Genomic DNA, 24,471 nt, shown 5'->3' with positions numbered 1-24,471 from the left:
ATAATGTTCAGAAGCAAAATCAATCCGAGATGCGGTACACGATTAAACTGATTTTATGGAATGATAATTCATTCAAGAAATTTTGCCAAAACCCTTCACTTTCAACTCAGCCCTCGCTTTTGGTCTTTTTTGTCATATTACGAATTGTCTAGTTTCTAAAAAATGTCAGTATTCGAAGTTTTACTACTATCATTGCCTATGCATAAAACATTCTTAGCCACTACGATTTTCTGCTAGTCGCTATCACTCTGCTGACACAGCATTTACACGGCCATCGGTAGATTCAGAGGTCATTTCTAAGGCGGGATTGTCCAGGCCGTTGTCGATGTGACCGTTGTTATTGCTCACGTCCGCGGTTGAGAGGTACTTCTGTCCCATTTCGACGACGGAGAGCTTCTCTTCGTCTTCCGGAGCCTCGACGCCGAGAATGCTGTCGCAGCGTGATCGACAGAGGAAGTACCGCACCACGTAGTATACCAATGAGGCGACCGTGCCTTCTATTAGCGTGACGAGGACCGTGACCAGCGTGACTCGGGAGATGAGGTCCGCCTCGGGCTGCGGGTAGTACAGACCGACGATGGTGCGTCCGAGGAGCGCGTTCTGGATGCCCGTCTCTAGTGAGATGGTGATGGAGGTCCGAATGTCACGCCCGAAGATGCGGGCGAGGGACAGGCCGAAAAACGCCCCCAGTGTCGGTGTTACTATGGCAATTACCCATATCTTTTGGAAAGAAAGGCAGGCAGAGAAATAAGAAAGTGATCGAAGATATCGGAATGTTCAGTCTGTGACAATTATTTTGTATTCTTTTGAGGTTGACGCACTAAAGAAGGAGGATTTTTTAACTACTTGTGCTGTATGTTACAACAACGGAAAAAAACCTTTTTTCTTTAAATCACAACCATACTTGGTTACATAAAACCTCTGAATGATAAGTATGACCTTTACACACGCTTAATTGTGATAATATCATATTTTGTCCTTCAGCGTTTCGCTTCGAATAGATCACTCCCATTTCTGTGAGGTATTGCCTTGCAAGAAATCTTTAAGTTCAAGTTGAGAATAGTAAGAAGACTGAAGTTGAAGAAACGGAAGAGTTTTAAAAAGTTTAATTCTACGCGAACAACAAATAAGAAGATTATGGCATTTCCATTTTGAGTATAATATCATGACGTATGCAAATAAGATAGGGCATTGGTGTAATCCCCCACAGCACTCCCGATTGGCTTGTTTATTTATTTTATTTTATGTATTTATTCTCCACTCATGGGATGGATTGCCCTGGTCAGCTAAAAGCTGATTTTCACAGGGGTCCATGTTACCAACGAAACCATTCACACAAATCCAACCCTACCAATTCTTTCACTGTAAAAATGTACCATCGCTTAATCACAATAATGTCTCTGACGAGAAAACTTCCATCGGTTGGGGAAAAATGGTAGATACAAATACCACAACAAAATTTAGCTTCAGTCAACCTTTATATTTGACTTGCTCAGCGATCAATCCCAAATCATCATAATTTTAATCAGACAGCGAAGATTTAAAGGAATGATTCGGCTTGAGGCAGCCCACATGTAGTGGAGACAAAAGCTATAGCCAGTCAAATATAAAGATAGGTTAACGCTTATTTCTTTGTTGTGACATTCCAATGTTATCATACAGTTAATTTTGATGTGCAGGACATAATATCTTATTTCTCCGTCCTGAAGTCTTGTATACAACAACAATATCAATAGCCAGATAAGGCAGTGAAATCATCACATCATCAAATCACATATTACATGTATTTTTACAATACTATATTTTTGAGAAAGCATGTAAAACATTAAATTTTCTATGGCTCTCAAATATATCAATATATTACAATTTACCTTGTTCTGTTTGTGCATGTGATTGTATATCCTCATTATCTTATTTTGATATAAATCTGGTGCGGACCTATAACATTATGACATCAAAGACGTCAAAGAAATTATTGTGATGAGCAAAGTGATATGAGCAAAATAAATACACTCCTTTACCTCTACAGGAGATGTCGTAAAGGCGTAGAGATCGGCTGGTACGGCGAGTGAAATGGCGACAATAATGAGTAGAGCAGATATTGGTTTCATCCCCTTCCCGCTGTAATCCTTGAACCTGGGCGGGGATAATAGACCGGAAGTTAGCTTCAGTGGCGTATCTAGGGAAAACGGCGCCCGGGGCAAGCGCGAAAATTGCGCCCGTAATTTCAGAAAAAGACTATTGTTCAACCCCAACCCCATCCCGGTAGGGACTTTAAGCAAAGTCCACATGATATGCTTTTCAAGCCCTTAAAAGGGGTCTTTTGAGGGTGATTTAAATGTAATGAATTTTGATAAATTTTGGCGAGCGAGCGCAGCGAGCGAGCCGAAAATTTGTGTATTTCAGCTGACAAAACATGGAATTCTTGTCATTTTTTGTTACCAAATCTTACAATTCTAATCAAGATAGTGACGGCCTTATAGATAACGATTTATCTATACCAACAAACTGAGTACTTTAAAAAATATTCTAAATCAGAGGGGCATTTCATGAAGCATTTTGTCCGACAACTTGTCGGACAAAATTTGCTTTCAGCCAATCAGAAGCAAGGATTTCAGTAGCTTTTAACAGTTTGTCAGACGAAATATCTGACGAATTGCTTCATGAAATGCCCCCCCCCCCCATGTACGCGCGAGTGAGCCGAAATTTGTATATTTCTGCGTCATCATCACGTTTTGTTCTTATCTCCTTTTTAATTTTGATAAATTTTGGCGAGCGAGCGCAGCGAGCGAGCCGAAAATTTTTGTATTTCAGCTTACAAAACATGGAACTCTTGTCATTTTTTGCTTATCAAATCTTACAATTCTAATCAAGATACAATGTATAGTGACGGTCTTATAGATAACAATTTTTACCAACAAACTGAAGACTTGAAAAAATACTCTGAATTAGTACGAGCGAGTGAGCCGAAATTTGTATATTTCCGCGTCATCATCACGTTTTGTTCTTATCTCCTTTTTGTTTTGATAAATTTTGGCGAGCGAGCGCAGCGAGCGAGCCGAAAATTTTTGTATTTCAGCTTACAAAACATGGAACTCTTGTCATTTTTTGCTTATCAAATCTTACAATTCTAATCAAGATACAATGTATAGTGACGGTCTTATAGATAACAATTTTTACCAACAAACTGAAGACTTGAAAAAATACTCTGAATTAGTACGAGCCAGTGAGCCGAAATTTGTATATTTCCGCGTCATCATCACGTTTTGTTCTTATCTCCTTTTTGTTTTGATAAATTTTGGCGAGCGAGCGCAGCGAGCGAGCCGAAAATTTTTGTATTTCAGCTTACAAAACATGGAACTCTTGTCATTTTTTGCTTATCAAATCTTACAATTCTAATCAAAATATAGTGACGGCCTTATAGATAACGATTTTTACCAACAAACTGAGGGCTTGAAGAAATACTCTGAATTAGTACGAGCGAGTGAGCCGAAATTTGTATATTTCCACGTCATCATTACGTTTTGTTCTTATCTTGTTTGATTTTTTTGGCGCCCCCCCCCCCCCCGTATGTTCGAAACCGTTGGCGCCTTCTTTTGATCCAATTGGCGATCGCTTCAGAACGAAAGAAATTGCAGCCGCTGCTCAGTGAAACATTTTGCCTGCTAAATATAAAATTACATGTGTGAACACAATAGAAATTGTCATTTTGTCCGCTTCATCATCACATTTTGTTCTTACCTTCTTCTTCTATATAAAATTTAGAGAGCGAGCGCAGCGAGCGAGCCGAAAATTGTATTTCAGCTTACATAACATGGAATTCTTGTGTGAACACAATAAACATTGTCATTTTGTCCGAGTCATCGTTATGTTTTGTTTTTATCTTTTTTTGATTTGGTTTTCTGCCCCCCCCCCCCTTTCCGGTGAGTTTCTTCTTCTTCTTCTTCTTCTTCTTTTCTTTTTTCTTTTTTTTTTCTTTTTTTTTCTTCTTCTTCGTTTTTTTTTCTTCTTCTTCGTTTTTTTTTTTGCGCCCCCAAGGAGTGGCGCCCGGGGCACGTGCCCCCCTTGCCCCCCCCCTAGATACGCCACTGGTTAGCTTCATTATTCCGTTTGATCTTTCGCATTGCTTGCGCTGTCGACCGTGTTTGGGTGTAAGTCATCTTTTAGGCGCCATCACACCATAACGCTGTTTTTGCACGCCATATTGTGAAGAGTTGCATAACGAAAGAAACTATTTGCATGTGTCTTTTTTTCTAGGTTTTCATACGACCGTAATTGTATGGATGAGTCATGATGTGGTATTACTACATAGCTTTTAATTGTCTGTGTGTTCTTGTTGTTCCTCTTTTAAGACGGTTATAGGGAACGTCTGGCCATGTATCTCAAACCAAGCCTAGTATATAGTAGCGGGCGCAACCAGAGAGCACATGTCCATTTAGTTCACACCTCTGAAATGATTAAGCAGGTCATAATTCCCTGTTTATGATTATATAGTTTCGTGCTAAGTTTTAAGAGAACAGATGTTGACTTATTTGAGGTTCGATGTTTCTTAGGTATTTCATACATGATGATAAAGGATACACAAGAAGATGATAAACAGGCCTATTGACCAAATATGTGTCACTCCAAGAAGTAATAAGAGGCCCTCCAAACGGGGCCGTTACAAAGCACATCGGATCACGGGACCAAGCGGATCTTGCCTTTTTTTTTTTCTCGTTGTCTCTGTTTCTCATAAAAGCATTACAATTTAATACATGTTTCTTTCATTTCATGCTCAGTCAATAATCTACGGAAATACTGTATTAGGTCATTTATGCCAACGTACAATCCCCGACTCCTTGTGTGACAAGGATTATGTTGATAGAGGAACTCAAGATGAATGCTTTTGTGCGTTTATGTCACAATATGATTTCATCTTACTCTGCATAATATATATAAATGCTTTGTGATTACGCATAAGCATATAGAATCAATACTAAAATACTCAGTATAAAGTCATTCAGTTCAATCTTGCGGCCGATTTGAGACCTCTTTTCTGTATCATCAATGCTTGTCATGGATCTTTCAATCTTTAAACTATGAATGCTTTTGTGCGTCATGTCATATTATATAATCTTACTCTGCATAATGTATAAAGACACTAGACGCATAATCACACAGAATCAATATTCTAATACTCAGTATATTATGTCATTCAGTTCAATCTTGCGGTCGATTTTGGACTTCTTTTCTGTATCATCGATGCTTGTCATGGATCTTTTAATCTGTAAATTATGTCCTCTGCTCTGTCGTATTTCTTATGGTTCAATTTGATTTGCAGTTGCACTGCTGGTGTAAAGGCCTATACCATAAAATCTGTGTAAATGGTAGACCTAATAGGGAAAGGAGCTAGGGGTGTAGTGTGTTTGATGGCTGAAAAACAATGTGCATTGTGCATTGTAAATGTGCATTCAAACGTTGTAACAATAGAGCAAATATGACCATGACCTTTGTTATTTACGCCTCTGACATATAGTGAAATACTCAACATTATCATGGCTTGAACAGCTGTTGAAGTTTGAGCTAACGACGAGACGTTTCTACTCTATAAAAACACAATCAGAGCATGAGGCCACGCGCTATGTGGAAAGGTATGCGCAACAGAAAAAAATCCAAATACAACCAAACTCAAGGTAAAATTAATTAGAGAAACATTTGCAAGCCAAGAAATATCAAACTTCTGTCAAACTTCCATTAAACATGTATCCTTGTTATTGTCTTTGTCTATGTCTTTTATACATGTTCGATAATATTTTCGGAATTTAGTGGTTATCATGATGATGAGGAAGATAATAATATAGTGATGAGAAGAATGACGATAATGATAAAATGTTACTTCTAGAGTAGAGATTGGGAGCAAGTCCTCGGAGTGAAACCGCAATCAGCTTCTTTTTTTTTCATTCAATTAAAGACACTTTGACATAATGCTATAAAACTAGACAACTGACACCGGTAAACATTTAATCAAATTGCATGAATTACATGACATAATCATATACGATCGTTCCATGTAATTTCAGTGATTATTTAATTTGAACGGGCCTCAGAATAGCTCTTTGGCAAAGTCGCCATGACGTCACTTAAAATAAGATGACGTCAAATTGAGATGTACTAAATGACTGAAATGATTACCAGGAATATCATAGGAAGGATGTAATAGCCTTCCTGTTAGGATGTGAAGAAATATGTATGAAAAATGTACTTGATGCATGAATAGAGTCTTTGTTTCCCTAGAAAATGAAACGTTATTTTTACAACATTTCTTGCGCATAAAACTCGGAGTGATTCAAAGAAGCATGTCATATTGTTAATGGGTTTTTTTGTCTGTTCTGTCATGTTTCTCCTGTCTGGCTTACGTATACTTTATTTGTGCATTTAAGAAAGTCTAAGTTTTTGCTTCGATTGCATGGGTTGTCCATAGGATACTATAGTGCTGTTTTGTAATAGACCCTTCAGTTTGTTATTCTCAGAACATTGACAATGCAACAAATTTGGTCTGAAAGTATATACGTATGTATGCTTTCAATTCGTTATTAACGTGTCATTTTCATCTTACTGTCATCCAAAGTTTAGGATTATTTGTGATTGACCTACACTCAGTGGCGTATCTAGGGAAAACGGCGCCCGGGGCAAGCGCGAAAATTGCGCCCGTAATTTCAGAAAAAGACTATTGTTCAACCCCAACCCCATCCCGGTAGGGACTTTAAGCAAAGTCCACATGATATGCTTTTCAAGCCCTTAAAAGGGGTCTTTTGAGGGTGATTTAAATGTAATGAATTTTGATAAATTTTGGCGAGCGAGCGCAGCGAGCGAGCCGAAAATTTGTGTATTTCAGCTGACAAAACATGGAATTCTTGTCATTTTTTGTTACCAAATCTTACAATTCTAATCAAGATAGTGACGGCCTTATAGATAACGATTTATCTATACCAACAAACTGAGTACTTTAAAAAATATTCTAAATCAGAGGGGCATTTCATGAAGCATTTTGTCCGACAACTTGTCGGACAAAATTTGCTTTCAGCCAATCAGAAGCAAGGATTTCAGTAGCTTTTAACAGTTTGTCAGACGAAATATCTGACGAATTGCTTCATGAAATGCCCCCCCCCCCCCATGTACGCGCGAGTGAGCCGAAATTTGTATATTTCTGCGTCATCATCACGTTTTGTTCTTATCTCCTTTTTAATTTTGATAAATTTTGGCGAGCGAGCGCAGCGAGCGAGCCGAAAATTTTTGTATTTCAGCTTACAAAACATGGAACTCTTGTCATTTTTTGCTTATCAAATCTTACAATTCTAATCAAGATACAATGTATAGTGACGGTCTTATAGATAACAATTTTTACCAACAAACTGAAGACTTGAAAAAATACTCTGAATTAGTACGAGCGAGTGAGCCGAAATTTGTATATTTCCGCGTCATCATCACGTTTTGTTCTTATCTCCTTTTTGTTTTGATAAATTTTGGCGAGCGAGCGCAGCGAGCGAGCCGAAAATTTTTGTATTTCAGCTTACAAAACATGGAACTCTTGTCATTTTTTGCTTATCAAATCTTACAATTCTAATCAAGATACAATGTATAGTGACGGTCTTATAGATAACAATTTTTACCAACAAACTGAAGACTTGAAAAAATACTCTGAATTAGTACGAGCCAGTGAGCCGAAATTTGTATATTTCCGCGTCATCATCACGTTTTGTTCTTATCTCCTTTTTGTTTTGATAAATTTTGGCGAGCGAGCGCAGCGAGCGAGCCGAAAATTTTTGTATTTCAGCTTACAAAACATGGAACTCTTGTCATTTTTTGCTTATCAAATCTTACAATTCTAATCAAAATATAGTGACGGCCTTATAGATAACGATTTTTACCAACAAACTGAGGGCTTGAAGAAATACTCTGAATTAGTACGAGCGAGTGAGCCGAAATTTGTATATTTCCACGTCATCATTACGTTTTGTTCTTATCTTGTTTGATTTTTTTGGCGCCCCCCCCCCCCGTATGTTCGAAACCGTTGGCGCCTTCTTTTGATCCAATTGGCGATCGCTTCAGAACGAAAGAAATTGCAGCCGCTGCTCAGTGAAACATTTTGCCTGCTAAATATAAAATTACATGTGTGAACACAATAGAAATTGTCATTTTGTCCGCTTCATCATCACATTTTGTTCTTACCTTCTTCTTCTATATAAAATTTAGAGAGCGAGCGCAGCGAGCGAGCCGAAAATTGTATTTCAGCTTACATAACATGGAATTCTTGTGTGAACACAATAAACATTGTCATTTTGTCCGAGTCATCGTTATGTTTTGTTTTTATCTTTTTTTGATTTGGTTTTCTGCCCCCCCCCCTTTCCGGTGAGTTTCTTCTTCTTCTTCTTCTTCTTCTTTTCTTTTTTCTTTTTTTTTCTTTTTTTTTCTTCTTCTTCGTTTTTTTTTCTTCTTCTTCGTTTTTTTTTTTGCGCCCCCAAGGAGTGGCGCCCGGGGCACGTGCCCCCCTTGCCCCCCCCCCTAGATACGCCACTGCCTACACTTTGTTCTATGGAAAATGAATTGAAAATGAATTGACTGGAAATGTCATTTACAGTTGCGCACGACGGCAACACCTATCTTACGACCGCCTTACTAAATCGTCGTAACTATTTCGAAATGCAATTGCGCTTGAATGTTCTCACGATCATAACGATCGCAGTAAGATCCTTCATTCATTGAAACGATTCCCTCCAAAATGTCTAACTCTAATTTGAGCGAAAATAATGTATTAGATGATAGAAACTGGGAATTCTAATGAAATATAAGATAACAACAACGAAAGGGGTTGAAAAACAAAGAAGAAAATATCCACTTACTTTGGATATTTATACGATATTCCTATCCCGAGAAAGCACGGTATGATCAGGAGGATGAGCTGAATCGCCAAGTCTTGGTACGGAGTACTCAGGCGAGAGTTTTCGTCCGTGAACGGCGTGGAGTAGATGAAGAGGTTGAGCGGCATCATTCCCAAGGCGATGATGGAGGAGAAGAACGTCATCGTCACGCTCAGGATGAAATCGACGTCGAGGAGGACGCTGAAGATGTTGCTGAGCCAGCCTCCAGGACAGGTGCCGACAAGCACGATGCCGATGGCTATGCTGGCATCATCGCCTGGGTGGGTAAAACAATCACAAAATCCGTCGTCACTGATGACTGAAGAGTTGCTTGCGTGATATTTCTGCAACTAATGATAGCTGATGACAAGTTCTTACTGCTGATGGGTTTAACTTGTGAAAAGTGCCTGGTATTCGAAGACAAGTATCTGACAATAATTATTTTTAAAGAATACCTAAACGAAGGAAAGTTGTATGCCTTTGGACAACTTCATATCGTGCTTCATATCGTGATGGTTATGTGATAATGCTTTTAAGATCTGGCACGATGGTCCTCGGGACATATTAGTTGTGCATCTGAACATTTTTGATGGACAGAGTAATTCATCATCATTATCATCATAACAATTTCTACTATTGCCATGATAATCATGACCAGTAATTTTAGTACCTTCTTCATTGGTGGCAAATGTCAGAACTAGCTGGGAAGTAGGTGATGCTGCGATGATTATTAGTAATGGAATGAATACTCTTAATTATTATTTCTTGGAGATGACAGGAAGTATGTGTCATTGCTACTTTCATTGCCGTGGGTATGTTGAGTGTGTTTTCTTTTTCTCGCCAGCAGAATCATAATACTGTTATCATAATATGCGATTCAAAAACAATTATCCGAGCACACCCGCCATAAACACACACACACGCACACATACACATACGCTTTAGTTGTCATAGTACACTGTATAGATGCTGCTTGTCACTCTATACCTGGCAACAGCCTTGCTATGAAGTAAGTCATTGCTGGCATCACGATGAACTGGGAAAAGATTCCAATGATGACGCCCCATGGTCTGCGCACTCGCTGCCAGATCGCTGGGACGTCCATGCTCCCGCCCATGGACAGGTAGCTGAGGACTACCCACGCCATCAGCACGTAGATGTAGATCGTCTGCAATATCACGGGCACTCGCTTGACCCCAATCGTCTGCGCACCAACTAGTAAGGGTGTGCTGACGTCCGGAGTCGTCCGGAACTCGATAAGGAGATCGCTGATGGAGATCGCCTTACCCAGCAAGGGCACCGTTATGTTGAACGGTTCAAAATCATCCGAGGTCTCGACCTGGTAATCTCGGTCGACAACCACCTCAAAGTAGCCATCATTTTGTGCCGAAAAGGAGAGTCTGCCGTCCGTTTTCACATCGTTAACCAAAATCGTGACGTTTATCTCCTCGCCCTCGAATACGTACACAGTGTCTTCGAAGTAGGTGATATTTACCAACCCATCACTGTCACATTGCCCACGGGTCGTAGTTGGTAAAAGGGCGATCACGACTAGGAAGATTGTCACGATGGTAAAAGATAATCGAGTCGTCATGTCTGCCAAATTTTGCAACAGAACTGCCCTGCATTGAAATATGACAGAAAAAAAAAAGAAATCTTGATCATATTCATCACTAACTCTTGTACCTATATAGCAATTATAAATGCCACGAATTAGAGCACAGTCAAACCTGTTTTAGCGGCCACCTGCCGTATGTGGCCCCTAAAAACAATTCCCTCCGAGAGGAAGACATGCTGGAAACCCCGTATACAGCGGCTGCCAGTCAATAAGGGCCACTTTTTTCGTCTCCCTTGGATGACGCTATGGACAGGTTTGACTGTATTAATATGACAGACACCTTCTTTCTCAACATGATTGAATAAAACACTACCTATCTGTATGCTGGGGGGAGGGGGTATACCCAGATACGAGATATTTTAATCTCATACCAGAATGATTATGCTCAGCCATACATATAGCTTTCCATCACATATCTAATAGCCATCTAGACTTCATTTTCTTCACGTCGGGAATGAATTATCTGAAAGCATCGTATCTGCAAAATATTATGGAAGGCAAATAACTTAGGATGATCATGAAGACATGGATACGTTGGAAGCGGTTCAAATGTTGCAAAATTGTTGACACCTTCAACACTAAAAACGAATTCCCTTGACTAAACAGACACCAATACTGTAATCTGTTACTGATAGTTACATGCATCATCACACTATGAAACGATATGTGTACCTCGATACAAACATCTTACCATTAAAAGCAACACGAATGAAAGAAATCATACCCATAACAAGGTGTCACATCACTGTACCTTTCAAGTAAATATTCTCATGAATGATGAGAACTCCAGGTGAAATTAGAGCACCAGAAACCACTTTTCGTCACCGAAATTTGAACATTACTAGAAATATCGCCAAGGAAACAAGAACTTTATTTGCCACTCGATTTCTCCGATGCAAAGAACTTGAGAGGATGTCAACCCCTAACTATGATTATTCTCCAGAGTATAAGTTTCTCAGTTAAAGTTAATGTTGAATGGGAAAGCCGTATCTCACACAATATGACCGCCTTGGTGAAGTTTGCTCCTTTATATGATATTCATGGTAATAAGATTTGTCAGCTGTGTAGTTGATTTTTTTTTCTTGTTTACTCGAGAGATATTTTAGGTGGCTCTTAAAAGTGCTGAGTTTCTATGGCTTTGTCTTGTGGCAAGAAAAGTAAATAGGCGGCAAGATTAAATCTACTTTTATAGTGTCAATTCACTAAATATTGCATTCCTACTCTCCAACAAACGAGCACAAATTTTGCGCGCGAGACAGAGACACAGGCACACACACACACACACACACACACACACACACACACTCACGCACGCACGAGTGCAAAAAAAAACCCCATAAAAAACATATTTCGATCACCTAGCAACATTGCAAAATCTCATTAAACTCAGCAATATGCCACCGTTATTTACCTAATCCGTTTCCTTTGGCCTTGCAATGTAGATGGGACACAAGAATTATTTTCCTTAAGTTTGTAGACGTTGCCTTTTTTTTGGGGGGGGGGTGTTGTTTCCTGGAGGAGAACAGTTTTTATGTCAAAATGTATACATTACTGATCGTCTTTTAGCAATTACTATTCTACTACTGTTTGCTTAAGAACGAAAGTTTCTTCGGTGAACAACTTTTGTTGTTTTTTTTTTTAAATCTGGAATGCTATAAACGATGGGACTAAACTACATATTATCTGACTGTTTCATCTGTTTTACTTCCCCATTTGTGCACATTAAATCATAATCATACCAAATCGAAAATGCGTTTTCATCAAAAAGGTATAGTCCTTAAAGAGTACGTACTTAAACGGAAGTTTATATCATTACGTGTCTACAAGGTCCCCTTCATTTTCTATTGTATCTTAAGGAACAAGCGGAGGAGACCATCATCAACAGGTAGTCTGCTTGACTGGGATGACGGCCTCGGGGTGATATGATATCTTGTAATTCTGTCTCTCTCACTCACTCTTTTAAACAGTAACCAAAAGACAAAAGATTCATTTGCTTTCATTCATAAATAAGATTATGAATGACGTGGTCCCGGAATGTAAGAAAGATAATGTTCAAGAACAAGACATCGCCCTTCTCTCATCGTAATCAAAACGATTTACAGCTACCACAGTCTAAAACAAATTATTGTAAGAGATCATTCTCATACAGAGCTGCAGCAGCTTATAATGACACATCTGATTATTTTCGACAACTTTCCCCTTATCCTCTGCTTTTTAAAGTTCAGATTAAACAGAACCGAAATCCATTTCACATGATTTTTACAGTGTTGTTATGATTACTCCAAACCTATTAATAATCACGTAAAATATGCATTGGTTTTCACACGGATATAAAACAAGCAAAACAAAATTAACATGAAAAAACACTCACAATAAGAATTGATTGAAAAAGTATCATATGCATGGAAGAAAAGAAATAAGAAGGGTTTTTGTGTTAAGTGACAAAATAACGGTACTTGAGTAAAATGTTGTTTCACAATAAGCTAAATTAGAAACGAATGCTAAATTTCGAACGTCATTACCATGATAACCACTGCAATATACCATTGATTCCCCCTCAATTTCCACCATAAAATCTTTTTAAGGAAAAATGAAATGAAATTAAATAAATTGAAAAACAAAAGTTAAGGAAAAAGAGAAGAAAATAGGGTGGAGGACTTCAAGCCCAATGGTCTAATCCAACACAGCCCTGGAGTTCAAAGTACGGACGTGATGAAGGGGCCATAAAGTGATAAAAGTTTATTTGATATTTAATAAACCAGGAGCTACTCCTCCGATAAGAAACGATCAACATGCAATCAATTTATGTCAGACTGCTATCGTTATGAAGAATTTGAGCGTGTCCATACAAAGAAATTAGGATACAATGTTCACAGAGTAACATCGTAATACTGAACCCGAATGAAAGAATATCTGCTGTTTTGTGTGAATGAGGACTGCACGATTATGTTTTGTCAAATTGTAGTTGTAAAATAAAGCTTTCAAAATTAGCAAATGAGCAAAATACAATACAGCAGAATCTCAATACACATAAAGATAAAGGCCATGTGTCCAATGCTTATGCCTGAAAGATATTGTGATGCATTTATGTAAACACTCAAACATCAAAGTAAACACACTTTCAAGAAATGATTGGATAAATCAAATCAACAACCATTGTGCTTGCGCATTATGACAACAGCTATATATGAAACATTGATACACCACGAGCGTATATTTTTGGCATGGTGATTTGAAACAATGGAAAGTTCATCCGCACTATGTCATAGACTTCTAGAACACTTGAATCATAGATGAATTACAGTTAAAATCGAAAAGCGATGTAAACCCGAAATCTGAATAGCTATAGTATTCGCATCAAGACCATTTCGTTCAATGATGACGCAATTTTATGATTGTTCCGTCAAGAATGACCTCTTTTTTTTTTTTCACTATAGGTCATTAGTTCGGTAATATCGAAGGATCAGCTACCTGTTTTAGGTCGGCTCTTATTGTTTGACTATCGTATCATGTTATAACGATTTTCCTCTTCTATCAGATCCCCTGTTAGCGCAGGTCGATGACCCGATACTCCTATTTTTGCATCCGTGATATTCATATTCCAAACACCTTGAATATGTAAACACATTATTTCCTCCCAATTGCACAATCTATGTTCCTTGTGCCATTGCAACAAAGCCATTAGGCGCCGATTAGAGCGCATGCTTCCATCGAACAATGGGAATGGCGGGACTATTTTTGGTCTTTTTTTCAAGCACCTGATGGAAAGACTGCTGGCGCCTGTTGCCATAAAACTGGGCGTTTTTACGCCAAACTGGTACCTTCTGCGCAGAAACGAGATTTAGAGCTCTCACCTTAAAGTCGTGACACGCCTAATTTGGTTGCCTATGCAACACAGGACTCTCTGGAATGGAGTTTAATAAGGCTGGTTCGGCGAACTATATTCATCGTGGATCAAAGTCCGGTAGTCAGCCTTGTGGAATGTGAGATGACTAAACCTGCCATGATACATCCATAAAGTTTATACGCAATTGACCACTCAAGTGGCAATGAGAAATACTAAAATCTTACCACATCCATGATTTCCATGGTATTTTATAACTAAGAAATATGAAGCTAAAAATTTATACCACAGCTGTTTTCGAATGAAGCTCCCAATGCATTTACAGGACAGGCAAGAGTTCAAATGTTGACTTCAATCCAACAAAATGTTGTTGATCATTTCAGATCAACGCAGTAATATTACAGTGTAATGAAATGGGTAACGAACCTTTCTCGCAGCTTAAACATTATGTCTGAATGGTTCATATCATGGCAAAAAAACACGAACAAACAATCTATGCGTGAGTAAACGATTTAGCGCATTACCATAAGCTTACACAACCTCCTACAAACTAATAATTAAAAACAACAACAACAACAACGACGGCAGCAGCAACAACAACCTGCAGTGTTTTTTTTTCCTGCGTGATTATGTTAAAATATACTCAAAGGATACTGCTTTTTAATACAAAGTGACGAATGCTTTTCCGGTCGTGACCGCTGGGGCATAGTCCTTTGACACTTTGTAGCAAAAATCGGGAGTTGCACAACAGCAAGTATGTCTATTTTTCCCTCAGATCAAAATGTTATGATAGGTTTGAAAAAATTAAAGAAATACCTCTTAGGACAAACGTGTCCTACAACGCCTTATGACACCATACTCCTGGCGTTCGTTTTCACAGCTTTTACAACAAAATGTTGTGATATTTTTTTTTTTTTTGGAAAAGGTACCTCTGTGGACAAACATGTGCTACAACGCCTTACACCAAACTCCTGGCGTTCATTTTCACAGCTTTCTGAATAAATTTCCTCAAGCGGCGCCAGTGCAAGAAACGTGAAAATAGTATTGTGCGGTATATAATTTACGTTTATGATCATTTCTGCTTTGAATCTCGAAAAAGTCTCTTTTTGTTGGATTACTTTGCCCGCTCTTGTTTTCACGAAAGGAGCATTTGAGGGAAGACTTTTGTTAGACATGAAGAACAAATATAATGGTAACACTTGTTAGAAAGATTATTGGCACCTAGATGTTGTCAAGAAAACTTGTAACACTCCAGGTACATCTGATCAAAGAGAAAACAGTCGATTGCATCGTTTTACTGAACAATTGGCTTATAGCTTTAAAAGCTCAGATTCCCAGTAAACCTGTGCATTTTACTTAATCTGAGCCCTTGATGTGTTTCGAAAATTAGTCCTTGGCCGGTTGCGCACCACAAGGTAGAGTTTCAAACACACAGTAAGTTCATTATTCGTTTGTCACTTTCTATTATTCGTGATTTCATCTCAAACAGAAAAGCACTTTTAGTCGTATATAATTACGTAAATGAAGTTTTACTGTAAAAACGTTTATGATCTTGTAAAATTTGTGTGTATTATTGATGAAATTATCACATCGTGAAATGGAGTATAATGACATGTGGAAATCTTTGCATCCCGTGCTGAAGGGCTCAAGGTCACATTATATAATGCTGTATGTATTTTATAAAGTCACTATTGTTTCTTAAGTAATGTTAGCATGTTATGTCCTTCAGTGTTTATCACTTGTGTAATATCTCGTCACAGTATATGCCGCTTGATTAGGTGTTCAGCTCTTTTACCTATTTTGAATCAGTTTGTATCATAATTATCTTGATTTGTAAAATTGTTTTATTTTTGTTATGTTTTCCATAATATCATGTAATATCAAGTCCTACAATGTATGCGCTGACTGGGAATTTTCCTTGAGCACATGTCTTTCAAAGATTTATATTTGACTATGATAGCGTATACTAATATCATAGTTATGTATACGCAGCGTATAAATACAAGATGGCATCTTTACTACGAGTTCTTTATTCTCTGAAATTTTATCTAGGTCACTATAGGCTTTTGAGAGCTTAACACAATGGTGCCATTGGAAAACAGTATCCTTGAAGCTGCACTGATCCTCTTGCTCGTCTTTGGGGGAGGTGTTCATGCACAGAGCGGTGCAGCAAGTGCGGTTAACATCTCCTACATTGAAGACACTGTCTATGTCTTCGAAGGGCATGAAGCCAACGTGACCGTAACCGTTCACGGCATCATAGAAGACGGCGTTCTAACTTTCCGGTCATCGAGCGTCAGTGATTTCATTCTAAAGGAAACCAACACCATCATTCCCTTGTCACGGAGCGATGATTTCCCCATGAACGTGACGGTGACGATCGAGGGCAAGTTCATTTCACTGGCGACACTTGACGTCCTGTTCGACGTCGATGGCGACGGGCGAGCCGTGATGGTAGGCTCGCAGAAGATCGGCGTGAAACGTGTGCCGACGCTTATCCGACAGATCTATGTCTACGTGCTGCTGATATGGCTCATTCTGAGCTACCTCTCGATGGGAGGAGGCATGGAGGTCGGCGACATTTGGCGGCGAGTTCGTCGTCCGTGGGGAATACTAATCGGGCTCGTCTGCCAGTTCGTCATTATGCCGGCATCGACTTTCGTCATCGCTCTCCTTCTGGCAAGTACGTATCAGGCACACCGGCAAAAGAAGTCACATAATTTTACGAAAGCAATGAGAAATGTTACGTTGTCATGGTGATATGTCATAAAACAGTTCTATTTGATAGTAATTGAGATTATTTGAAATGCAGAATTATATCCCGAGCAATAGGTATCCTGCACATTGCCGATTTCACGGTGATACGTATATCATATATATATATATATATATATCAGGGCTCCACACTAACTACCTATCTTCAATTTCAAATTTTTGGTGGCCCGAAAAAAACCCAATAAAAAACATTAAAAGTCCTTTTTTTTTTCCTTTAATCAATGACACACTCACTGCATGCATTTATGCATTTCCGGCACAAAAAGTTACGAATTTATTGACATAGGCCCCTACTTTTCAAAAAATGTTGAGGGCCCAAGGAGGGCCACCAAATTTGAACTGTTTTGAAATTTGGTGGCCCGACTTTCATTTTTGGTGGCCCCGGGCCACCGGGCCACCGTTAGTGTCGAGACCTGTATATATATATATATATATATATATATATATATATATATATATATATATATATACAACGTATATATCAAATAATGGAGCTCATAGTGTACATAACTTGATATTTTGATAAATTAACAATATAAGTGTGTTGTACTACCCACGATATGCGTAGCGTGACAATGTAGATTTTTCCCCGCACGGGGGGAGCCTGTTTAGTTTCCAGTTTAATCAATTCAGCAATATCAGCACAATCTCTTATCAATGGTAATCATTTTGAATTCTGTTTGTTTATGGTACTAATAACTTTGTTGTTTGTCTATTGGATTGAAAATCATTTTTGTTAGATATGTAATCAAATAGTTGGTTGATCTGACCTGTAAGACCTGTAAAGATTTGTAAAGTAAATCACATGAAACAAAATTATATCATTGAATGTACTTGTCATCGACTGTCGTACGATCTAACAATTATTATGCGTCATCAGACAGTGCAATTTTTATGAAACAAAGTATAGGCCTACTTAGGAGTAATCTTATATACAAAGCTGTCTTCATCCTCTTCATTCCTGGCTGGGAAAATTCCCGACGATTTAAACAACAAAAACCCAGGAGATGATGCTCCAACAGCTCTTGGTATTGTGCTGGTGGGAACCAGCCCTGGTGGCTGGCTTAGCAACATATTCAGCGTCCTCCTCGACGTCGATCTCGTTCTCAGCATCACAATGACCTTTTGCTCCACCGTGCTCGCCCTGGCCATGATGCCGCTGAACCTGTACATCTACGCGACTCCGTTCATCGCCGGCAGCTCCCGCCTGCAAACTCCTTTCAGGGACCTCGCCCAGCAGATCCTATACCTCGTCGTTCCCTGTTTCGTCGGCATGGCACTCTCTCACAAATTTCAAAAGTAAATATGAATTACTGTTAAACATCTGTAATTCATGTCACTGCCATGGACATTAAGTACTTAGTGTTTATGTATGTTTTAAAGAATCTTGTTTCGTAGAAAGCAACGACGCACTTCACCTTGAAACCGACTAGTATTCACATGAAGTGATTTTGTTTTTTTCCGTCATATTACACTGTTCCCTCGTTATCGAGGGAATGTCTTGGTTCTGTTATTCCTTAAAAGAGAATATGCCTTTTGTTATGTTCCTATCATGCGCCATTGCACCTACATTTGTAATTCATTTCCATGCTTTGATGACTTTAATACTCAGTTTTTTCTCCTGTGTCAATATGTATTGTACTTTGATGAAATACATGAATAATTCAACTAAATGAAGGGGAAAATATATAAATAAGGAACAAACATTGAATGAACCCAGGAAAATATGTGCTTGAATTTACGTTGATTTCATTATATACCATGTTTACTGATAATGACAAGTGTAGACTGGCCATCGAATATACTGTGTTTAGAAGCATGCAGAGACTAACTACCAATTTGCTTTTCCTGATAATGGTATTCTGTGTCAAGGTCAACCATTTTCATTGCATAATTATCACTTGTGTTTAAACACTAAATTTAATTTTCCGTGAAACATAGTAGAAGCGGGAAAACGTGGTAGAAAGAAGAAATATAGTTGAAACAAATTGTCTTTAAAGATTGATACGCCATGTAATTGTCCATTATTCTCTTCACCAAATGTTTAAATGAACTAATTTTTACAGATGATAAAGGGTGCAAGATAGGAGTCTTAAGCAATGCTTTTAAAAAATGTAGAATTATCTTATTCTGTTTCATGCTTCTTTCAAATTTTAATTCCATCACTGATTTCAAACGAAGAAAATTTGATACAATTATTATTCAGACGAAAAAGGGATATTAAAATGTTTAAACAGTCCAAACAGGTAATTTAGGTGTGATATCCGTAGAGCGAGCATTTAGTGCAGTCTTTGCATGGCAGGCGATGGTATTTTGACACACAGAGGCAGCCAAAGTGACATATTACAAGTCGTATGCTTTTGAGGGGTTGTGGTATTCCTATGCTTAATTGTATTGATATAATATATCTGATGCCTTGATGAGATTATTTTGGTGTGATATCCTTTTGAGTAACAAGCCTTTACTTGGAATGTTAAGTATCATGATTCACCCATTAAATCCTCGTTGATGTGGAGCAAGGTAGTACTTTGAAGTAAAATACATACTTAAAAAATCAGGATTTGTTTTCAGGGAATCGTAAGAAACTGACTGTCTGTTCAAATTCATTTTGTCCTCTCTTTGAATTCGTCGTTTTAATCATTTCGTACGCCAGAGCTGCATCTTCTCCACAGCATATCTGGAAATATAACTTAAGTTTGTTTGTTTTTCATGTGTTTGCAGATTCAAGAAGTTATCTCGACTGGTTATCAAACCAATTGCGATCCTGCTGATTATTATTGCGATTGGTCTTGCGGTGCCAAGCGACTTCTACGCTTTCGCCCGATCGCCGTTCAATGTAAGAAAACGTTTCTTGACGAATGGATGGTTAAAACAAAATATGTACTCTATTTGCAATTCTATTTTCCTGCTAATTTGCCATTAAGGGATATCGCGAAATAGAAAATAGTTGACATGAACTATTTCGATCTTCCTTTGCAATACACCTCATGCAATGTTCGTAATCAAGGATGATGTTTGGTTCTGGAAACCCGAATATGATATCAAGCGTCATCAGAAAAATAAAGTTAAGTTATCCTTTTCTTTAACGATTAATATCAAAGCAGACATCTGCACATCATGCTCGGAGATTAACAAAACAACAACTTTTCCTACATCAAATCTATGCATTAAAGCCGCGTATCCATATAGCCTAGGTAAGTTTATGGGATTATTCTTAAACAAGTTGTCTGCTGTGTATAAAATTTCATCCATTTCATTTCATGCGATCGTAGTGTGCAAAACTTGCTCAATGATTATTCAAACATGCGTATATCTGGGCTCTACATCTTAGCAAGGGTCACTTAAAAATTGTGTCAGGCAATCAAATTTATCTTTTTGGTGGCTCGATTGGGCAACTAAGATTTAAAATGGATCGTTACTTTTGCTTTTATTTCGGGCCACACCATATCTATTTCGGGCCACCAAAATTTCAGATTTAAAACTTTCATAGGCCCGAACGGACCACCAGTAAAGAAGTTGGGTGTCGAGCCCTGCCGGCATAAAATTACCTGAATATGATTGTTCTTACGGAGACTTATACACGAGACCTGCGGCTGTAGAAGCTTGATTTTACGCAGCCCCCATCATATTTCTCGCAATATGACCATAGCTCAACTCTAATGTATACAGACATTTGTGTTTATACTGAGACAAACTGTTGCATATTCCAGTGAAGTTTCATCTGATTCATGCCCTGTAAAATTTTCGTATGGTACAATCATATTTTTTTCTGTGCTATTTGTGAAAAATATGAAAATAAATTGAAATTGAAATTGAATTTGAATTTGATGGCTCGCCAAACAAATTTAAGTTTGTTTTGTTTATTTGCATTGCTTTCCCATCTTGTGACAGAACTGGATGGCGAGTATCGTTGTCCCCGGATTTGGAGCCTTCCTTGGCCTGTCAGTCTCCCGCATCTTCGGCCGAGACGTGCGAACCTCTGTCACCATCGCCCTCGAGACCGGCATCCAAAACGGACTTCTCGGCCTCACCATTGTAGCGCTCTTCTATCCGCAGCCCGAGGCGGACCTCCTGGCGCGCGTCATCCTCACCATCGCCCTGGTCACCATCTGCGAAGGGTCTGCCGCAGTCTTCATCTACTCCATCTTCAGGTAAAGTCATGTGAGCGATTTATTCCTTTTTCCTTATTCGTTTTTTTTTTTCTTTCAAGGCTGTCGTATCTTCGAGCTATATGCTTATTTGACGACAGTCTTCTGCATTCACATTCCCAATATATCATGTACCATAATTCAGTCAGATCATTTGTTTCATTGTCCTATGCAGCTCCCAATTTTTTCTTTTCCTTTTCTTTAGTCTATTAACAACCCATTGTATGCGTATAGACTTCAGTTATGTTCGGATGTACACTGTATGCCTTGTAATTGTGTTGGAAAAAGACATGACTGTATATCATTTGTAATATATGCTCAATGCAGAAGATTCCGAATAAAGTCGTTAAATTAGAAAAATATGTATATCATATATAAATATATATGTTCATATTACTTATGTTGATTACTTATGTTAATATTTCTTTACTTCCACGTATACATTGTGCGTATTCATGTTACTCAGAGTATTCATTATGTTGAGATGTAGAAAAAGAAAAAAAATGAACCTATAATGTGACAAAATGTGTTCACATGCAATGAGAAATCAAACAATCTGTGTGGTTAGATTCCTTTTGTGGTAATCTATCTAGCATTTTTTTTATTGTCATTGTATCTAGATAAGCCTTTGGGGCAAGATATTGCACTCATGTAGATATCGTGTCTTTTTCATTATGGTATTGATATACTGACAACGAACACTGTAAGAGACTTACTCATAAGGCAAGTTTCTTGGTAGCATAGAGACGGAACACGCACATTATATCCTCAACATCAACAGAAGATGTGAATATCATCTCTCCTATACAGGTACTGGCTGTGCCGTAAGAGGCTGGCGCAGATCTCTGCGGGAGGAGAAGAAGGCGTGAGAAAGGACGGGCGTGGTGGCAGCACCGCGGTGGAAGACGATGTCCTGCCTCGCAATGGCGCCACAAACGTAGCTTTCGAAATTTCATAGACTCCGGGAAACCCGTCGAGAGTTTGCGAAAGCTCTAGAAAGATTCTTGAGGAGCAGAAATGGGATGTTAAAATATCTTGAAAGGGTTTTCAATTCGTGTTTCAATGAACTGTACAGTAAATACTGGTGTGAAAACATATAGACGGAAATGTAAAATGTTTTTATCAAGTGTGGATAAAAGAATAAGAATATAGTTCAAAAATTTCACACTGTCTAACTAAGTACTGATAATTGCACCATTAAGCTGTGCAAATCAGATAAGTTTGTCATGATTTGATATTAGTCCTTAATACTATTCCTTTTCGAAATGCATTGACATAATTCATCATATTATTTGCATTTGATCATTCTAATCATTGTACTAGTATTCATTCACGAATACAGGCATTTGTTAATGGCTTTTATTTCTATATTATTGGTACAAAGATATTATCATATTATCTTAATCATTTTCTTTCGTAATTTTTGCCATGACATTTTTGATTTCAGTTTTCAAGACTACCACTGCTCTTCATGCTTTTGTTGTTTGAAATTTATTGGTGCTAAGTCGATGCTGTTTGTCTTTCGTCTTTCATATGGACAAAAAAAAATAGTGTTTCAAATAAGGATGCGGCTGTGATTATAGCGTGTGATATGCTTAGTATGCTGGATAGATCTATTTTAGGAAAAAAAAACTTTTAACAGGAAATTCTATCTCTTCTCGAATGTATTTGCTCAGAAGTGAGCCTAATCACCTGGAATGTTTACACAACTCATATGAAAAAGTCTTTGTTCTTTTCACAATCACCCGATTCTCAAAATTTGATTCTCCAAGTTCTGGTTTTGTAAAAAAAAATAAAATAAAATTATCAAAATCGTACAGGATATAACATTTTGAAAGTTATCCATAATTATGCATGAGTGCTGGAGAAGGCAGCTGTATACTATACCCGTATGTATGTATGTATTTCTGTGGTTGTTGGGTTCCTTACACTATTATACTGGTTGAATCTAATATCTTTATCGAAGTTCGTGGAGAGATAAGGTCTAATACAACAGTTTGTTCCAAACTACAATGTTCTGGTCATGACACGTACTTTGTTTCGTAATAGTAGATTGGTAGATCCACTGAAACGATGGGAAAGATATATCTGCTTATTATGTATTTGTGGATGATTTCTGTCATTGTCTGTATATTTCTCTGTCTAAATAATTACCGTTTATCTTCTATTTTGCTATTTTGATCTGTTTTCAAATTCTACATTGCAGGATATGCTGAATGACTGAAAACTAATAAAACCAGATAAAAATGCGGATACTCATATTTTTGGCTTACTTCGCACTTTTCACGCAAGGTATGAGCTCTACACATTCATTTTACTTTACGTAAGCTATATACACGTTCTAAAATATAATATAGAATTATCTGTTCCGTCTCTGATCAGAATTAGATGGTTAATCATCACCACATCGTTATAGATACAGTTCTGGGAAGTCATTTAGTAGTCAAATAAATAAATTGTGTTCCATTGATCAAAAGATCTACCCCAAAATCAACATTGTGAGTACTTTTTCACCGCGATTTTAACTGTCAGTTTCAAGTTCTGAACCTTTACACTTCAATGAAATACCCCGTAGTTAAATTCTTGCCGTCAGTACTGGTACTACCATATTTTGTGATTGTGAATTTATGTGCCACATTTCATCTGCATCATAAGATTCGCGATTCTGATCATGACACTCTTTTGAAATTTATAACACAATCATGCCAAAGAACTTCAGTTCTTATCCTTCCGAGCCCAAGAAAACAACTGAGACCTTGGTAAGCAATAGACAGGCTCACTTGCCAAAATAACAAACTTGTACCCACGATCTGTCCACATACTGTCCATTGAGATACAAAACTGGAAGAGATTTTTAGGTGACTTTTGTTGCAACTGAGATAGGTTTCAGATCAATCCATTTGTAGCTATCAAAAAAGAAAGAAAGAGTGGATGACTGTGTCAGTTTTGACACTAAGCACTATAGAGTCCAAGACATTTGTGATTAAAAGGAAAATAGTATACTTGTGTAGTGATATCTATCATACAGCTGAATTATGAAAACATGTTAGAAACTGATATGACCATCAACCATCAGTTGTGAGCTATATCATAGTACGTTGCCACCATAGTATTCACTTCTCAGTTATGACAACAATTGATCTTTACAACTCCTTCCTCTTTGATGGGTGCATTGTGCGTGGTATATAA

General features: G+C 38.0%; 2 protein-coding genes across 2 annotated transcripts; one reads left to right on the top strand and one right to left on the bottom strand.

Annotated features, from left to right (window-relative positions):
• Nucleotides 1-243: 243 nt before the first annotated feature.
• LOC139735829 (ileal sodium/bile acid cotransporter-like) lies at nt 244-10,491 on the bottom strand. The gene is made up of 4 exons (XM_071646582.1): nt 9,885-10,491; nt 8,880-9,174; nt 2,022-2,136; nt 244-720 (listed from the first exon to the last, which is right to left on the bottom strand). The coding sequence occupies exons 1-4, from the start codon at nt 10,489-10,491 to the stop codon at nt 244-246; spliced, it is 1,494 nt and encodes a 497-aa protein (XP_071502683.1).
• A 5,950-nt stretch (nt 10,492-16,441) lies between these two features.
• Nucleotides 16,442-22,240, top strand: LOC139735820 (ileal sodium/bile acid cotransporter-like). The gene is made up of 5 exons (XM_071646571.1): nt 16,442-17,042; nt 18,139-18,433; nt 19,856-19,970; nt 21,026-21,285; nt 22,093-22,240. The coding sequence occupies exons 1-5, from the start codon at nt 16,442-16,444 to the stop codon at nt 22,238-22,240; spliced, it is 1,419 nt and encodes a 472-aa protein (XP_071502672.1).
• The last annotated feature ends 2,231 nt before the right edge of the window (nt 22,241-24,471 follow it).

The sequence above is a fragment of the Diadema antillarum genome, unplaced genomic scaffold (genome assembly GCF_040938485.1).
Source record: "Diadema antillarum isolate AM-2024a unplaced genomic scaffold, OU_Dant_1.0 scf00000028, whole genome shotgun sequence".
Lineage (NCBI taxonomy): Eukaryota > Metazoa > Echinodermata > Echinoidea > Diadematoida > Diadematidae > Diadema > Diadema antillarum.
The sequence above is the reverse complement of the archived record's forward strand: the minus strand, read 5'-3'. Positions and strand labels throughout refer to the sequence as shown.

Coding starts and splice junctions, on each gene's coding strand:
- LOC139735829 (XM_071646582.1), bottom strand. CDS start 10,491: ATGACGACTCGATTATCTTTTACCATCGTGACAATCTTCCTAGTCGTG. Junction 9,175..9,884: donor CATAGCAAGGCTGTTGCCAG/GTATAGAGTGAC, acceptor TTACCCACCCAG/GCGATGATGCCAGCATAGCC. Junction 721..2,021: donor TTACGACATCTCCTGTAGAG/GTAAAGGAGTGT, acceptor TCTTTCCAAAAG/ATATGGGTAATTGCCATAGT.
- LOC139735820 (XM_071646571.1), top strand. CDS start 16,442: ATGGTGCCATTGGAAAACAGTATCCTTGAAGCTGCACTGATCCTCTTG. Junction 17,043..18,138: donor CATCGCTCTCCTTCTGGCAA/GTACGTATCAGG, acceptor ACAAAAACCCAG/GAGATGATGCTCCAACAGCT. Junction 19,971..21,025: donor TCGCCCGATCGCCGTTCAAT/GTAAGAAAACGT, acceptor ATCTTGTGACAG/AACTGGATGGCGAGTATCGT.